The following is an 18677-nucleotide window of genomic DNA, read 5'->3' as shown; positions in this document are numbered from 1 at the left end:
TTTCTATAAAGAATATATCCTACCAAATTTTAATGTATATTAAGTTAAATAAGATACAAGAATACTAGAAGGACACTAGAAACACAAATCAATGCCAAAAGTATTTTTTATTAATCTTCCCATGTCAAGAATAGAATATTTAACAAGATCAAATAACAACAGAAATATTCCGTGGTATAGCAGAAGTTCCATACTAAATGTTTATAATAATTTACTATACATAACATCTTTTTCACGAATGTTCTTGTGCAGACAATCGCCATGATTATGAAATAGGCCAGAGATATTCATTTTCATTTGAATCGCAGAATATTGTCAATCTGTATAGGGTTTCTGGGCTCACCAGAGACTGCCAGGGCTCACAATCAAAGGAGCTCCGAGAATCTCGAGCCTGTACTTTGGCAGATTCAAACTACCTATCTAATGGCAACCTGGTCCAGATACTAAGGGCACCTCAGAGAGCTATCTCCGAGGACCTGTAGGGCTTCTTAAAGAGTTCCCGAATCGTATCTGAGGTCCCTTAGAAAGACCCCTCGAAGATATTTTGAGATCCCTCGAGGTCATTTCTCTAGGGCATTTGAGGAAAGTTTTTCCAATGATCGCTGGGGGCATTAGAGGAAATTCCTCCAAAGTTTTTCAGTATCCCTGAGGAGAGGTCCCCTCGGACCTACTATGTAGCCTCAAAACAGAAGTCCTCATAGAGTAGAGATTTATAGTGATCCATTTGAACTCTGTTATTTTGTTCTCGTAATTATTAATTGACGACGCTTGCTCGCATTTAAAGATTCGAGATATTTCCAGTAAAGGAAATTGTAATCGACATCTTGAAGATCATTGCATTATGATTGCATCCGACAGTTTTATAAATATACAAGTCGCAACGAAGTAATCAAAGATGCCGTAAACGTGTCGCGGACAATTATCGTTCAGGCCCGCGTGCAACGTCTACGTTAAGCTTTGAGCGAAATCACTTTCTTCTAGGCGTTTAAGCGCGCCGGGGTCGCCGCGAGGAAAAGAAGTTGGCCAGCCTACTAAAAATTCAAAACGCCGGCGAATTTCCCCGGGAATAAATTTCCAAGTTTTTCCCCGCGAGAACAGCCGAGCAAATACAGCACACGGCGGGTTCGCTCAAACCCGGAACGAACTGGAAAGTTTGACGCATTGCCGGTGAATAAACCAAAACGATTGTTACGCAACGTTTGCGAGAAGAAAGAGTAAAGAAAGTTTCTCGGCGTATGTCTCGGTGTTACGTGTATTTTCGGCGACCTCGAAAAATATGCAGCAACAACTAGATGGATGTTACGATCGCGAACACTTCGTCTTTTTTTATTTTTCAGCTGATCACATTTCATCGATCCGAGGCAACGGGTGATAGACTATGAATAATACTCAGTCGAATATAACGATCAAGTAAGTAACCATCGAAATCAGATTTACATGGAAATTCCGCGATTCTGATCGAAATACCTTCAAGTTCCGAGTTGAAGAACCGCGACGCAATGCCAACGTTAACCCTATCGCCGGATGCTGATGGAAAAGACTACTTCGCATCGCCCCGGGGTATAACGTCGCATCTACGTCGACAAAGCATGTCGCTGACTGCCGTTATCAACCATAGAAGAGGCCTCCTCGGGTAAATATCGTGCTCGTTCCCCTGGATTCTCTGCCAGTATTTTCCGTTCGTCCGTGAAATAATCGGGAATCGTCATCGTCGTTATTAATAACGTTCGCCGGGGCCGAAATTCGACGGTACACCCGGGGCGCGGTGGTTCGCCGTGAATACGGCAGGTCGACGCAAAATGCGTATAATTTTACGATCATTGAATCCAGTTTTCGAGCGAAATATTTTCGATCGGACGGTTCAACGGGTTCAGTTAAATTTATATATACCGTGCCGTGTGAATCGGTGCGAGAGCGACGCTGGTACGCGGCTAAATAGCATCGGTGTAAACGATGCGCTCGCGTGTACGTGTGTATGTATATCGGAACACCGGAGCCAGAGTGTATTAAGTCATAGTTTTCAAACTTTAAACGAGAGTAAATCAAAGGTGCAAAAACTTTGTACTTTGGGAACCACTTAACGAGAATCGAACGGAAAACAATGACTCCTTCGAACTATTAAATGGACCAAATGGCCTAGTCAGGAGGCCGAAGAAGATAGTGATTTTTTTATTTTGTCTCGAAAACTGTAAAATAATTTCAATTATAAATAAATCTGCTTGAATTTTTATTTTCTGATGCTCCAATACAGAGCAGCAACGATCACCGCAAAATGCATTTTTTTGAGAGGACCTTTGGGAGATCGACCACAACTTCGTTTGTTGATAAATATTTTTAAATAAAAAAAATTGTAACAACTCTCTAAAATACACTGTTTCAAATACGGTAATATTTCTTTAAAAAGGATCTACAGTTTTTGAGAAAAAAATTCCTAAATATCACTCTTTTTCGGCCTTTAGCTTTTTCGTAACCCCTTAAGACAAGTCTCGATATATAAAAATGGTGAACATTGCATTAAATACCCTATGTCCTGGACTTTATACTGTTTGACTTGGAACGAGAAATGAACTTAATATCATATGCACACAATTATATTAAAAACTAAACCAATAATTTGTACCATTGAAAAAATTGATAATTTTTAAAAACCGTAGACTTAATACACTCTGGCTCTGGGGTCCAGATACATTTCGATCAATAGAATTGAAACAGACTCCGTACATACAAGATACGTGTACTTATCCCGTATCGACAGGGCGTTGATTTCAGGTATAGGTAGCAACATGTCCCTGCCGTCGTGTATACCTCAGGATCAGGAGTTCTTGACAGGTCAACCGCCTGGATTGAAGACTCTGGCGTTGAACAACCAAAGTCATCCAGAGAAGAACGACAACGATCCGCAAAAGCAACGACCGAACTTCTTGCCCCTGGCGCCCGTTAACACCGCCTGTGTATCAGTGAACGCTCTGGATGCTACGAGAAGTGAGTGTCTCGTGCAGTCTGGCACAGAACATCGTGAAATCGTTAGAATACAAACGAAACTTTCGCTCGACAGGTAAACAACAAATCATGGACCAACGATCAAAGCCGATGGGTAGGAGAAAATGCCACTCGGAAATGGTATCGGTCATGAGCACCCTTTACGCGAAATTGCTGATCGTGATCGGAATCGCGGTGCCGGTCACAGCCAGCGTGACCGATAGAGTACCGCCTTTTATGAATCAGGTGACCAAGGCTTCTCGCTTTCCTTTCGAGTTTCATCGGCGATTCGTTAAAAATCAGGGAAAAGGTCGGGGGAACACGCAGGCGAGAAGTTTTTTCCGAATAACGTGGCTTGCTAACGAGAAAACGTCCGTGGCCGGTTATTCCATTCGCTTGGTACCTTTCAAAGGACGCAGTAACCTCGTTTGTTTGTTTTTGCAGGGATTTTACCTCTATCTCTATTTGGTCAGCGTCACTTTCGTGGTCGCGATGTACGTGATCGTTTTGAGGGACAAGGCTGTGAGGAGCTTGACGCAGAAGAACCAGAAGAAGCAGCAGACGTTTGCGTTCAATGAGAATGGAAATCGCGAGAACATCGGTCAGGTAATAGTTCTACGAATTCTATAGTGTTCGATCGTACTATCTGTTATAAAATTCTAGTAGACCAAAGGATTAATTTCAAAAATTCGATTCGACCGAAGGATTAGTTTCAAGTAAGTTGTAGTAATAAGAGTTGAAAAGTTTGGATCTGGACCTACCATGAAATTCACAGAGAAATAAAACGACTGCCAAACAGTAACGAAAATACAGAAATCAATTTTAAAGTTAATGCATGTTAATTTCAAGAACAAGACGTACTATTTTATGAGTCGGTATAACAGGGATATAGATGTTTATATGCGACAATCAACTTAAACTAAAGATAGAAAAATATAAGATAGTTCAGATGTGCCCATCTTGCTCGAGTCACTCCCATGTTAATTTATAAAAGAGTTAAATCAATGTCCGACGTATTAATATTCTATGAATCTACTTACAGGTAATACCTACTTATTTTATGCCCAGTGAATCTGGATTAAAAGCCTCACTTGTAAAGAAGGTGCCAATAAGTGTCGCGGTCCAATCTTATTAACTCCTATCATTATGATACTATAATTACGTCTTGAAACTGGTATATTATTTCTCGCGAAATCTTCGCGTACGAAAAAATATCAGAGATATTTGGAAGTATCTCTAAAGCTTATACAGCTTTTGGATCGCAGCCTAATTACGTATAGCATTCTATCTTGCTACCACCGAATATTTTTCACAGAATATTTTTCGTTGATCGTACGAATTCGTGGCTCGTTCAGCGTTTTCTAATTAGCACGCGACACTCGTGAACGCAACACGTCGAATGAAACTTTGTCCCACAGACGCAACAGTACGGCAGCTTTTGTCTGAGGCTCGGCGCAGTGGGATTTGGCGCCGGCTCTCTAGTATTTACGGGATTGCAAATTGGGGCGGAAATAGCTTCCGGCCCGTTCAGGGCGATTACACCGGGTGCCAGGCTGCTGTTGGTCACCGCTCAGATGCACTTCATATTTCTGAACAGCAAGAGCCTCGAGTTGTCCAAGCACACCGCCTTCGCGAAGTTGGGCCTGATGCATATGATCGCGAACAATCTTTGCGAATGGCTGCAGGTAACACTTCGAACTCAGTTGAATTCTTAAGCACCTTCTTAGAGAAATCATAATTGTGATCGTGATAATGATTTTATTACAAATCAAAATGCAAAAGAGCAATGAAGTTAGAATTAAATACAGGGTGTAACAAAAATGTTGAACGACCTGGATATGGGAGACTCGTGAGGTGATTCAAGGGTTTTTTGCCAAGGGTCAACGGTATCTTCGCGTCTCAGGCCATCAATACGGTCGATAAACCGTCATAAACGAGGATTCATGGATAACGACACATCAAGTGCAAATTACTCATTGTCCTCAAGGCAATTATTTAATATAATCCACTGCTGAGTTCCAAAAATCCCAGAAAACAATATACACGTTAAACCCCACTTCATCTAGATTATAGTACCATACTCACAGAAACATAGACCAACCAGAACTCTTCACTTCCGCCGCCACACAAATACATACAACCAATTACAAACTGAACTACGTTAACGAATGACTACGAACACCAACAGACGAGAGAATACATTCATCCATCAGAGAGAACACACTTAACAATCATACAAAACACAAGTAGTAGACACTCACACATCAAATTTTGTTATATCAGTTGAAGTGAGTTACCAAGTTGTGTCCACTCACATTCAAATCACATCACACCGTCATCCTCGACATCTACTCTCCAACGAGCTTCGCGATATTTGTTTATCAACAAGCAGTGGCAAATCGCGAGTTCGTAGTGAACATAGGTAAAACAAGTACAACATATTTAAGTACTTACTACAGACGTGCAGAAGATGGTATAGCTTAAAGTTGTTATTAGACTTAGCTCTAGACATGATGCTAACAACAAGATATTGAGATAAGAATATTAAAATTAATATTCGTAAATAATATTAGAATTAAAAAGAAAAACTGAAACCTGTTTGTCAAATATCCTATATGTAAAGGGTCTTGCCGTTCTTAAATGGCTGATAAATTGATGTTTCGTTCGAGGTAATTATAATCTTCGATCTATAGCAACGCACGCGAATCAGAGAGTAGAGTATCTGCATAAATATTGTATTATACGAAGAGTGTATTACCCAGTGCATACAATATGCAATATAAAGTAGTTCAAGCCGGGAAATGGTAAATACACTTGTTCCAGATAACGAGACGTCGACTTGTTCGGTTTTGGCTCGCTGCTGATAAGATAGGGTTTAAATAATTTATACTTTTGTTCTTCAGACCGTAATATCTGGTACGGTGCTTCAATAAAACGATGTTAGTTGGTACACGATTTGTTGTGCAAAGACTTTAGCATACAAACCTCGCATATTTTATGGAAATGACGTATACACCTGCGTATTCCATACCTGTCTGGCAAAACTAGTTTCGTTTGGTATTAAACTTTCGAGGAACGTTGATAAGTATCCGCATTATACAGTATATACGGTATTGATCATGCACCAAACACATTTCCGAAATGTCCTTGGCAGACGTGAACAACACTATACCTAGGATCACTGCAATCAATGGATTCAGTTTATCTTTTGACGCGAAATTTCAGTTCCGCGACTAGTTAATATGCCAGTAGTATAAGTGCAGTTATAGAGGGTGCCGTGTAACTTTAAAAGTATTAATATGTACTAGTACGACCATATATGAAACACTTTTAGTTTTCACAAGCGATTGCAAGTACTTTGACACTAAATATCACAAAATGCGCGACCACACGTTCGAGTCAAAAATCCATCGATTCTCGACTCTTTTCTATCAGCTCGCGTGTACATTTCCATTCACGATATAATATTGTATTTAACATTCACCAAAGTCGAGCGGTATATTTATTCGTATATTTGCGGAAATGTATTCCGTGCCAGCGGCGTGCAGATGCCCGCGTCCCGTTTTCCCGGTAAAATCGAAGTAGTTGTGTTTATCAACGTCGAAATTATTCCGGGCGTCACGAGGCGATATCGGGGGCTTTTGATCCAGCTCGCGGCTCGGAAACACGGCAGATATTAACAATAATTCCGCGCGTCCTCTCGACAACGTTCTCTCTGTGTTCGACGTTTCTCGGATGCACGCGTGACCGCGTGAATTTTTCACAGCCGTGCTCTTCTAGTAATTCCGTTTGTATTGTTCGAAGGCTCTAGTCGAGGAGACGCAAAACGAGATCGAACAGCTGGGCCACACGCACGACGACGAGGTCGGGATCCTGAAATCATTGTTGCGAGACGCGAGCCCGTTCCTTTTCCCGTGCACAATCGAATTCAGTTTAATTTGCGCGGTGATACTATTCGAGATGTGGAAGAGGGTGGACGAGAAGATCGATGCAAAGGGCGAGTGCTCGACGAGATCCTCCTATCACCTTAGCATAGATTGCAGCAGCTCTCACAGGTCAGACGGGAATATCAGATGGAATCGATAAGCCTGCCACGGTTCATTTGTTAATGCGGTATCATTCAGATTTTAACACTAAACCTACCGACAATTAATATACCGGATGGTCCAATAGGAATCCAACATTAGTTTCTAATCCAACAATAGTTTTAGAATCGAGACTTCAGAGCAGATAACGTTATAAAAGGACACAAATTTTTCAACCGATCAGATGATCGATCGCGGTAGATAAGGGTAGGCTACATATCATTCGTTTTGCTATAACACTGACATAACTAAAAATTTTGTTTTCATCGGTTAAATCCTGTAAGTGAACTTCCAAAACTTATCACGTCAGAATAGTCACCTTAATATGATGTTCGTACAAAATTATTGAGATCAAAACATTCAAACTCGTTTTCCCTAAAATCGTGATTTTTTAGTTACGTTGTTATTGAAGCAAATGAACGATATATTTCTCAAAAAAGAGGAATAAGAAGAGGGATAGATATTGAAAAATTGATTGTACGTGTATTATAGGAAAAGTCGTGGAGTCGAGTGACGAAAGGGATAACAATGAATGCAAAATTGTTTAACCGACCGTGGTAGCTATTAAGACATCCAGACCCATCCCATAACACCCATTTCGTACATTTTGAAACATTTCCAGAGGTCTTTTCGGCGGGATTTTGATCGTCGCCACGACGGTGCTGAGTCTGATCATGTTCTTCGTCCTGAAGGAGGCCAAAATGCACATAGCGATCGTACAGGTCACCGCGTTGGACGCGACCATACTCGCGTTAGGTAAGGTAACCCCATCGAACACCGCGTGGGTGGCACCGATACGGACAAAGTGCTCGTTAACGGGGAAACTTTACCAGGTATGCTCGTTTCGATCGCCGGAACTTTGAAGCTACAATCGCTCCAGCAAAAAATAATCAAACCGTCGGACCTGGACACCACGTTATTGGCGGCAGCTCAAGCGGGCGTGTATCTCCATTGCCTTTTTGGCGTTGTCGGCGATATATTAACTATGGGGCCGACGTGGGTGCTGTCGTTGATCACGGATTTATTGGCTCTGATGCAGAGCACTAGCCAAACTTTGCTCATTAAAGTGAGTACCCTTCCCGTATCATCGATTCATCGTCGGAGCTAATCATTTACTCTAGTACTTTCAATTCTCCCCCCCCCCCTCTTCACCCCGTAATACGTAGATCGCGTGGGGAAGACGTTGCTCGAGGAACGACAAGCCCGGGAAGGAGTTGATCACATTCCTGATAGTCGTCAACATCGCCCTGTGGACCGTGAACACCTTGGAGAAGTCTCGAGCTGGCGTACGTCCAGATCACCTGCAATTCTTCGGCGTTTGGGCGTGGACGATCATCACCCACGTGTCGATGCCACTCGCTATATTCTATCGATTTCACTCCGCCATATGTCTATTCGAGATATGGAAGACGTGTTACAAGTGTCGGTCGACAAGCGTCATGCACACACCTTGCTGAACCTTTTACGTACCCCCTTGATATCTGGCCCACACCCGTGACGGCACGACGGTTTCGGATGTTAACAGACGAGCGTGCCAGTGTCTTTTAACGACCGTGTTGCGCCACACTGGAGCGCAAACTTGAACAAGCGCAACGAAATTGCATTACTCTTCGACCTTCCCTTTAATTACCGAGCTATTAAAAGGGCGGAGAGACGGGTGGGAGGGATAGCGACGAAAGGAAGAAGAAAAAGAAGAAAGCGGGGGCGACCTTTCGCAAATAACAACGTTACACACAGGGACATAGGGGGACGAAACTTCCCCCGTGGTGCCCGCCACCTGGCCACCGCACGTAACTTCTAAGCCGGCCACGAGACAAAGGGTAAAAGGGGGCGCTTCAAAGAGAGCCGAGCACACCGTGAACGAACGCGACGCGACGCGGGGCATGGTTGCCGAATCGATATAGAGAGAGGTGCGTTTTACTTTTATCGATGTACATGGAAGAGAGGGAGGTGAGGGAGGGAAGACACGGTAACCGGCGATGGTGGACGTCGACAGTTTGATACGGTTTACGGTAAACACATTTCGGTAGCAATCACATCACGGAGGCCAAGCAAGCCTCGCTGCAGCGAGAAGTAGGTGATGCTTCGTGGTGGCCGGAGGAAGCGAGCGAGCGGTCGGTGAAGAGGCTCTTAGCCAACCCTTTGTTGCTCCTACCACCACTATTGCTTCACCCACCCACCCCCTCACCCGCCACCCCTACCTCTGAACGGAGTGGAGGCTCTACTCTTGACCAAAGGCCTCTGATTTACTTAGCCTATCGAGTGCTCTCGGACTCGTCCACCAAGAATACCGTATATACCGGCCCGTTCGTGTACGTCGTGTTCCGAAATTTCGAACTTAATGCTCCACTTACTGTTCTCTCGCTTTCCGTAAGTCGTGATTTCGGGCTTCGAATACGGAGACCCCGTGTAAATAAGTTTTCCCCTCCCTCTCCACCACAACCAGCTTGTCGTGGATGGACGGAACGCCTATATTTACTTTATTTATTATTTAAAGTTACATGTATGTATTTGTCCGTACATATTACAGCGGTTTTTGCTAGTTCACCGATGTACAGGTTTCATATAAAAGTTCCGTTGCGTGCAGGAAAATCTATAATAGAGTCATATTGAAGGTAACAAATTAAACGTATAGGTAGTCCCTTTTTTTTAATCGTATATCTAGTATTCCAATAAAATTGGAATTTTAGAAAGGAAAGAATTTTAATTTACCAACGTTCGATGTTTAATCTTTTAATTCCTTTATTTTTTCAATAAGTTATGTGTAAAATAGTGCTCGTGATATGTGATGATGTTTTTAAAAAAATTTTGCAAGGACCGCATGAATCTTGGAAGAAGGAACGAAGGAAGGAAGGTGTTAGTACCCGCGTCACCAATCCCTAACGTTCGCCCGTATGTTTTGTGTTCTTTTTTTTTTTGCGGATTTAACGAGGATTTACCGTTCCTACCTCGCCGGGTTACAACCACCCACCACTACCAAGCACAACTATGTAGCACACGCGTGGAAATCTCGGGATGTCGAAGAGAAATCTTAGATTTCCTGCGCCGGCTGGATGTAGGAGAGCGTTAAAGCGATCGTCCAGGGTCGTTTTCAAGAATTTATTCGAAACGTTCGATTCGCGAAAGTCGCGAATCAAATTTACTGATCCGCTAACAATGTAATATTTCGATTTACACACGGCTCCTCATTCCCTTTATTATTAACGATCAAGATGATCGAATGAAGAATTCTTTCTGACAATCAAAAAGACGTCGAATTTCCAGCGGTTTATATGTTTACGTAAGGCCCTGTGTATGATTTTGTATAATAAGGGTAGAAGCTTTAATAACTTCTATCTTTCTTAATATTTAACTAATATACTTATTATACCGAATTGTACGCAGAGCCTTACGTAAACAATAAACTGCCGATGATTCGACGTTCCCTTGACTGTCAGAAACAATCAAGTCTGTCGGTGTCGATCCAAGTACCGACGTATCGGACACTTGAACTGCCCATGGTAAAATCTCGCAATTTATCGGGTTTATCTGTCTGGGCCTCCTGTGTAACCCCCGTCAAGTCTTAAAGTCCGTGATGGAGAAGGGAACAAGTGGTAAAGAAATAGAAAACGCGGCGCGACAGGAACGGGGACGAGGAAACCTTGATATATCCGCCAAACACAAGGAGCTGGGGCGGCTGGCCGGGGATTTATCGGAGTTGCGGATAATGGATGGTCTATCCCGGTCGGGGAAACTTTTTTAAATAATATAACGTACAACTAGCCGTGTAGAGCCTCGATTCCACAACGATCTGAAATACGCTTTGCACCGATGAACAGAACGGAATAATCGTCCGCGAAAGTGACTCGTGTAAACGGTTCGCGTCTTCTTCCACTTCCTTCCATCCGCCCCGTAGGTTCACCACGAAAAACGTATTGACACGTGAAATCGTGGAGCGTTTGGAACAAAATTATCTCGTGAGTACAGACGCGTAAAGCAGTCGTACAAAGGGTCAGCGGCGATTCTCCTTCTCGACCTAATTACACGGGTCTTTAATGAAGTTTCGATATGCTCGCCACGCCAACGGTATAGCTCAGCACTCTTGAATGGAAAAAAAAAGAGGGGTAGAGGGGAACGAGCGGAAAAAGGAGGAAAAAGAAAAACAATTATCGGAGAAGCAAATTATTCGGTCCTGTCGGTGCAACACTGGCGGGGGTGGGGGAAGCAGAGGCAAAAGAAATGACAGTGGTATTGGGCAAGAACAACCACCAGACAAAAACCACCACCGGAGGTCGTCCATTGGACGATCCTTCGGAATGTATTTAATTCGATTGGACTCTGCCGCCATCTGGACGAGACAAGGAGGGACGAGAGGCCCCGGAGGGTGACTATTCGCAGCAGTAGGGGGGGCTGAGGGAACCTCTCTGTTTCCGGCGGAAATGAGACCTTCGCGACTCGTACTCCCGTCCTCTACCCCTTTCACCACCTACCAGAACGCTCCTCTCGAGCCCCCTTCAACCCGCCCTGTGGCTGTTCCCCTAACCGAATCCCCCTATCGCCCTTTAGAACGGGGACGAGGGATGCAAATCGTATTTATATTCCATCTCTCACGGCCAGGTAAATATTTTGAGCTGGCAACGAGTTACAGTGTGTGTGTGTGTGTGTGTGTGTGTGTGTTGCGCGAAACTTGTTCTCTGGAAATCATTCGATATCCAACACTCAGGATGCGCTGTATTATACAAGACCCACATCACCCCTGCCTCCCGTAGCGCCGGTTAAATTGAACCGTCTCTTTTAAATATTTAAATTATAAATATTTACCAGCGTCGTGAAAATCGAATTTCTGGGCGATGGTCGAGCTCGCGCGCGATTAAAAGATGCAGAAGGGGAACGATATGTTGGCGTACCATTGTTTGTTAGTGCGATTTATTGAAGCACAGGTGCTGTGCACCCGTGAAATTAAAGTTTAAACGAATCCTATTTCTATGATATCGTGCTTTCTTTCGCGACGGATGGAGTTTAATAAAAAAAATTACGGGGAGAGGGAAGATAGGCAGATGAGACGAGGAAAAATCAAAGCTAGAAAGGCTTGCTAATGCTCTTCACCCCCGTTTGCGTTCTGACTCACTCCATCTTTCTGTCTCTGTCTCTCTCTCTTTCTCTCTCCTTCTAGCTTATCGTGCGAATGTCGCTTGCTCGGCGAGGATGTAATTTTCGCTGTATGCCCGGATTAGAAGCCAGCTCGTCGGGGTTCCTACGTTCTGCCGGTCTGATAAGTATTGGCCCCAAACCCGGCGTTGAATACACTAGAACTGGAAAAGGGATTCGAGATGATCTCAAAGCGATCGATTGGCCTCAACGATGACGTCACGGGTCACGGCGCGGCTGTTATGTCTCGTTAAGAATCCACGCAACCGTAATAGCGCGGATTAATGATAAGAGGGTGAGGGGTAAGGATCACCGTGGCGAGCCCGATGCAACGTGAGTAAGCTATTCTTAGGGGGAATCTGTCACAGTTACTTCGGCGAGATTGATTTTACCGGAACGCCGCGGAATAAAGAAAAAAAATAATTACGTCTAGTCCCCTTTAAGACCTAGATCTTAAGAACTCGGTATTGATACCCGTGGCTCTGTACATACAAGGCGCTCTAGTATTGGTGGTATAATTAGCAAAGAGATGATTCTTCGTGAAAGAATGAGTTAGAAATTTAAAATAAAATTGTGTACAGATAAAGCAGTGTTTTCGAAGAGAATGACTGTGGAAATTTATTGGGTACACGTGCTGTTGAATAGGAATTGGGTAACTGTCTGATCAGTAGGTGTAGTTTCTACTTACTGTAAGTAGGATTCCATACGTTTGAGATAAACGGTCAGGAACCATTTTCTAGAAAATAGTGCCTTACGTAAACAAATTGCATTTCTAGGCTTTTCACTTTTTTTAATTACTCTGCTTTCGATTGCACCACCAGTGAGAGTCCATCCTATACAATATCGTATACTTTTCATATTCCGATTTTTGATGTAATCGATTGGACTACCCTATATTCAGAAACGTTGCTCAACGTTGTATGCTGTATTTCGATGAAGCCGATATCTGTTTAAAGAATAAAAATTGCTGATCGAAAGACTAGATTACGGGAGTTCGTCGGTCTTGGGAACGGAGAGGACAAAACTTTTCCGGATGGTATTTCTTAAAATCAGGTAAGCGGATCATTGGAGAATTCAGTAAAATGCATCGATGTAAGATACTCTCTTTATCTCTCTTTCTCTCTCTGTCTTTTTCAATTTGAACTAATATCGCAAAAAGTTTTAAGCTGATAGTATGTTTAGTAATTAATTGAGTTGATTTCTGTATCACAAGGGAGTAGCAGCACAGGATAATTTAGGTTGAATTAAAGACGATCGTAAATTTAATCGTTTTTGTTTATTCGAGCACTTAATACTATAAATCATATAATGCAATAACCGATAGAATAAAAAATGTTTAGTAGCTCGTAACCTTTTTAGTACTTCCAATTAAACTCTCTGCACTCCATCGACGCTAATACGGCGACGCACATCACCTCAAAGTGCAAGTCTTTTTTATTGTAACACAAGATAAATTAACGAATAAAATATAAATTTTAAGGTTTTAAAAGCTTTTATTAGAAAAATCTTCGTTCTAATTCTCAGAAACAGCACCACAAAAATGTCACGGAGTTGTTAGTCCTTCGCATTAAAATATTCTTGGAGCGCAAAGTATTAATGAGTGTAGTAGTTTAAACTTGACAATGCTGGTGCAGTAACATTACAAACACTTTACTTGAAGCAGATCCTTAGTTTTGTGTTTTTTTTCACCTTCAAGGTGCTGCTACGACGCTTATGAATGAGCCACTGAGTTTACGTTTGCTTTTGTTTACTTTTGTTCAGGTATAATTAGACTTGCATCGGCTTTGGCATTCTTGAGGGTTCTGTTGTTTGTGGTAGTTGGATACACTTCGTTAATGACCGTATCTGAAACAAAAGCAATTACAAAAATTAAATACTGCAAAAAAAGTGGAACTTAGACTTTCTTTGTGCTTTTCCTACAAACACACAAACAATTTTCAAAGCTTTAAAAAGCCTGTTGTGTATTGTTGTAAGTTACAGTATTTACTCACTTTTGGAATTCCCACTCTCTATTGTCAAGTGGACAAACTTGTCGAGTCTTCAACCAACGTGAGATGCAATGGAAATGGAATGCATGCTATGCAAAAGAAAATTATCAAAATGTTAAAATAAAAAAGTCAGATCATGTCGCTTTTGTAATACTAAGTGTGTATTGTAATAAAACGTATAAGAGTACAATATATACATTGCATACACCCCAAGCTACAGTACATTCTTCACTAGTAGCTGATGCCTGATTTGCTTGACATTCAATACACAAATCCATAATATGATTACGGCAGATAGCACAATTGTCTACAACAATATCTGTAAAAAAGGTAAATACATAATTAACGAGAAATTTCATCAATAATACAACAAAATAAACATATTATATTTGCTACGAATTTACGATAATAGTCAAAATTCTGTACACATACCCCATGCCCAAAGTGCCACAGCATTCCACTGAAACAAGAAATAACGTACTTTTCAATAAAAGTTTAATACAAACCATGTGAGTGTAGTGTACGTAAATGACAATGCAAAGGTTAAAAATTAATTATGAAACTATTACAATTTATATAACACGTATACGTTTCATGGAACATATTGCTCTGCTTTTCGTCTAACCTTTTTAACTTCAAAACGTTTCTTCTCTCCTTTACTGCTACTCGAAGTTGGTAAATCACTTTCTTCATCGTCGATTTCCATTGCCGACGCCATATTTAAATTTTGATACCTGAAGCCAACTGACACCTCGTGTAAGCAAGTCGAAGTACGTTCAAAGACGCACGGAATGGAGTATGTACTACTACACTCGATTCTCTAATTATTGTGTAAACGCGTTGTGTATCCACAGTATGTATATTGTGCTAGTACTTCAAAGTTGACATCTAAAGCTTACAATACAAAATGTATGAGAATCAACATGGAGATAATACGGAAATAGTTATTTGTGTCGACATGTTGGATTTTGATTATGTTATCGAAAGAGGAACCGACATTTGAAGAAACATGACAGTTACCTTGATCATATGAAAGCTGGATAAGAACACTTTTGCATCGTATCGATATAAGAGGTTTCATTAAAATTTTCTAATATTAAACGTATTATAAACTATACATTACACGATGAGACGAAAAGCGGGCGTTGGTGCGATTCAAAAACAAAAGCTCGAGCAAGAGAAGTATAAAGACAAGGGAACAGAGATTCAAGAGAACCAATTTGAGCAAATGACAAAACAGATGGATACTTTTCGTATGAACCTAGAAGAATTCGCAACGAAACATAAAAATGAAATTAAAAAGAATGCCCGTTTTCGGCGGCAATTCACTGAAATGTGTGCATCAATAGGTGTAGACCCTCTGGCCTCAGGAAAAGGTTTCTGGTCAGTTCTTGGCATAGGAGATTTTTACTATGAACTTGCAGTACAAATAGTTGAAGTTTGCATGGCCACAAATTATAAAAATGGTGGGTTGATATCATTGGATGAACTCAGAACCAGGTTGGTTCAAGCAAGAGGTCGTAGAAAAGAACACCAAGAGATAACAAATGAAGATTTATTAGCTGCAGCAAAGAAACTGAAAATCTTTGGGAATGGATTTTCCATTGTTCCAATTGGCAGAGGTAAGCACTTGGTACAATCAGTTCCTGGTGAACTGAGTATGGATCACACTGCTGTATTGCAACAAGCCAGTTTATCTGGAAATGCACATGTTTCTAAGTCTACACTATGCAAAGACTTGCGGTGGGAAGCAGATCGTGCTCAGAAAGCTTTGGACCACATGGTAAAAGAAGGACTGGCATGGTTGGATGAACAAGGTGAAGATGAAACATTATATTGGTTTCCTAGTTTATTTACAGCCTGTATTATATCCAAAGAATAAGCACAATGTTCACCGTGCTATTAATAGATAGGCAATGTTAAGAAAAAAAAACAAGATATATGTGTAGTTGAAAATGTATTTTTAATGTGAATAAATTGACATTCTCTTATAATATTTACACAATCAAATTGTGACTGTAGAATAGTTTTAGATAGGAAACAATACTGTCACCTAATTTCACTTGTGTTGAATCTGAAAGAAAATATTTATAGTCATTTGAGAATGCTTTGACATTCAAAGAATATACCAAACATACCTTTGTATATCTTGCAATGTATGTTGTGCCAGTTGTTGTTTGCAAGCTAATAGTGCTTCACTTAATTCATTATTTTCTTTTTGCAATATGTTTATTTTACTCCTAAGTTCTTTGGTTTTTCCTTGAAACTTCACTGTCAATGATTTTACTTCATCTCTCCATCTAAAGTATAAATGCATATAAGTTCAAGTATACGTATACTTACTCATTTACATGATACAAAATTTTCATACTTTTTACTTAATTTCTGATGAACTTGAACATGATGGATTAACTCCTTTGTTTTTCTATCAAACTTCTCCTGCAATTTATTCACATGATCTGACAATACTGATTGGCAGCAATGACATTTATTTTCTACTCTGTAAGAATAACATCACATGTACTGGTACTCTGACATATTGAACAGTTACATTTACTTACGTTATATCCAAAGAATGTTTATTTTTTAGATCATATAGATAAGGATTCATTTCTTCATTAAGAGTATCTTTCAATTTAGACTCTCTCATACAATTTGCCTTGTGGAGATTCACTTCCAATTCATGAATTTTATTCTCAAGAGAATGCCTTTCATTATCTCTTTTCTGTATTTCAGAGTCAAAATCATGTTTTAGTGACTTTAACTGTAAAATGAGGTTCTCTTTGTCACCTAATGTTTTTAATAATTGACTTTCTAAGTCAGAGTATTGTTTTAGTGTATCTTTATTATCACGATTAGCTTTCTTAATCTGATCTTCTACATTAGTGGAATGCTGCCATTCTAATTTCTGTAACTTATCATTTGAAGTAGCCAGGTTATTTTCCAGAATAGTAATTTTTTCTTTCAGCTGTGTAATTTCCACATCATATCTGTTCTTAGCAATGGTTTCATCGTACACTTGTAACTGAACTTCCAAACGTTTTGCTTTCTGTTCATATTCGAGTAGTTTCACAGTGGAGTCCCTACGTGTCTTAGTCAGTTCCTCTTCGGTAAATTGCAGCTCTCTCTGAGTTTTTTCTAATAATCCAACCTTATTTTGTAATTCTGTTTTAAATTCTTTAATTTCCATTAAGTACTTTTTTGTGTTAAATTCAATTTCATCTTGTGTCTTTTTATTCAATTCCTGTATCTTTGTATCGTATTCACTAGCTATTATTGCCAACCTATGTTCCAATCGGGCTTTTTCTTCCAAAGCAAGACTTTCACGATGAAGCACCAAATCTTTTTCCCTAACTGCAGATTCTATTAGTTCAATGGCTTCTGCCATTTTATTCTTGGTTTCCTTATCTTTTTCTACTATATTGTCAGCATATCTCTTAACTTCATTCAGTTTCTTTTCCAGTTCTAATTTAGCTTGCACTATCTTGTTACTTTCTGTTTTGGCATAAGCTAATTCCATTTTTAGTGTCTCTATTGTCACTTGGCTATTCCTGTCTTTTAAAACATAAAAATAATGTTTGCATTCATCGTAGGATATTCTAAATATGTATTACTGACCTTTTTCTTGAGCATCTATTTGGAAATTTCTAAATTTCTCCATTATTTCGTCCTTTTCCTTGGTTAAACATTCAACTCTTTCCTTGCTTGTTTGATACAGTGTTTGGTATTTTACAAAATTATCTTTGGCCTGTGTAAGTTTTTCTTCTAACATTTTGATAGCCTCAGAATAACTTTCCTTAATTGCATTTGCTTGGTCTTGATAGAACTTTGTACCTTTTCCATTTGTACGGAGTCCTCTTAATTCTTCCTCTAAAGCACTTATGGTATTTAATGACATATGCCATAGCTGCAGAGCTGAATCTTTCTCAGTCACTAAAAGTGCAAGACGTTCCTGTAAATTTGCTATTTGCTTTCTATGAGAATCTTCATCACCACATTCTTTCAAATGAATATGGTCTAAAGATTCTTTTATATCATAAATCTTTTGGCTCTCATTTCTTAGAGTTTCTAACTCAGTCCTTATATTATTTTGTTCTTCCTGAAGTAAAAATATTTGTGTAAGTATAAATGTTAGCAGCATATAACAGCTCACAAGGATTTTTGTATGAAAAATATACCTTGCATAATTGTAAATCACGTTTGAGATCCTCCACAATTATATGATATTTCTTAAGTATTATATTCGGATCAGTGCTGAGAAGAAAAAGAGTTTAATATAATTATTGAGTAAAAATTATTTATATAGGTAACTTCAAAACTAACCCTTGTTCAGGGATCTCATACTGCTCAGTTTCGAGCATTTTATCATTGAACAAATTTTACACTTCACACTACTATCTCGAACGAAAGCGAATTATGTAAAACATATTGTCAGTTTAATTTATGTTTACGATTTTAGACGTGTTTTAAACAACACGTCACACGTTCGACGCGTAAA

General features: G+C 40.2%; 4 protein-coding genes across 4 annotated transcripts; 2 read left to right on the top strand and 2 right to left on the bottom strand.

The window, feature by feature from the left end:
* The first annotated feature begins 1378 nt into the window (after positions 1–1378).
* Positions 1379–8972, top strand: LOC107185864 (otopetrin-3-like). The gene is made up of 10 exons (XM_015573635.1): positions 1379–1410; positions 1475–1633; positions 2756–2982; positions 3056–3225; positions 3424–3585; positions 4398–4664; positions 6784–7034; positions 7687–7820; positions 7898–8130; positions 8231–8972. The coding sequence occupies exons 1-10, from the start codon at positions 1379–1381 to the stop codon at positions 8519–8521; spliced, it is 1926 nt and encodes a 641-aa protein (XP_015429121.1). The 3' UTR covers positions 8522–8972.
* A 4539-nt stretch (positions 8973–13511) lies between these two features.
* On the bottom strand, positions 13512–14909 carry LOC107185805 (RING-box protein 1A). Its single transcript, XM_015573566.1, has 5 exons — positions 14805–14909; positions 14612–14639; positions 14377–14498; positions 14183–14268; positions 13512–14036 (listed from the first exon to the last, which is right to left on the bottom strand). Exons 1-5 carry the CDS (start codon positions 14895–14897, stop codon positions 14024–14026), a joined length of 342 nt encoding a protein of 113 aa, XP_015429052.1. The 5' UTR covers positions 14898–14909; the 3' UTR covers positions 13512–14023.
* A 62-nt stretch (positions 14910–14971) lies between these two features.
* Positions 14972–16089, top strand: LOC107185804 (vacuolar-sorting protein SNF8). Its single transcript, XM_015573565.1, has one exon. It carries the CDS (start codon positions 15306–15308, stop codon positions 16059–16061), a length of 756 nt encoding a protein of 251 aa, XP_015429051.1. The 5' UTR covers positions 14972–15305; the 3' UTR covers positions 16062–16089.
* Positions 16090–16228: 139 nt separating this feature from the next.
* On the bottom strand, positions 16229–18540 carry LOC107185730 (sodium channel and clathrin linker 1-like). Its single transcript, XM_015573486.1, has 7 exons — positions 18503–18540; positions 18358–18433; positions 17798–18278; positions 16741–17734; positions 16551–16679; positions 16318–16479; positions 16229–16253 (listed from the first exon to the last, which is right to left on the bottom strand). Exons 1-7 carry the CDS (start codon positions 18538–18540, stop codon positions 16229–16231), a joined length of 1905 nt encoding a protein of 634 aa, XP_015428972.1.
* Between the last annotated feature and the right edge of the window lie 137 nt (positions 18541–18677).

This window comes from Dufourea novaeangliae, unplaced genomic scaffold, assembly GCF_001272555.1.
Source record: "Dufourea novaeangliae isolate 0120121106 unplaced genomic scaffold, ASM127255v1 scaffold56, whole genome shotgun sequence".
NCBI lineage: Eukaryota > Metazoa > Arthropoda > Insecta > Hymenoptera > Halictidae > Dufourea > Dufourea novaeangliae.
The sequence above is the reverse complement of the archived record's forward strand: the minus strand, read 5'-3'. Positions and strand labels throughout refer to the sequence as shown.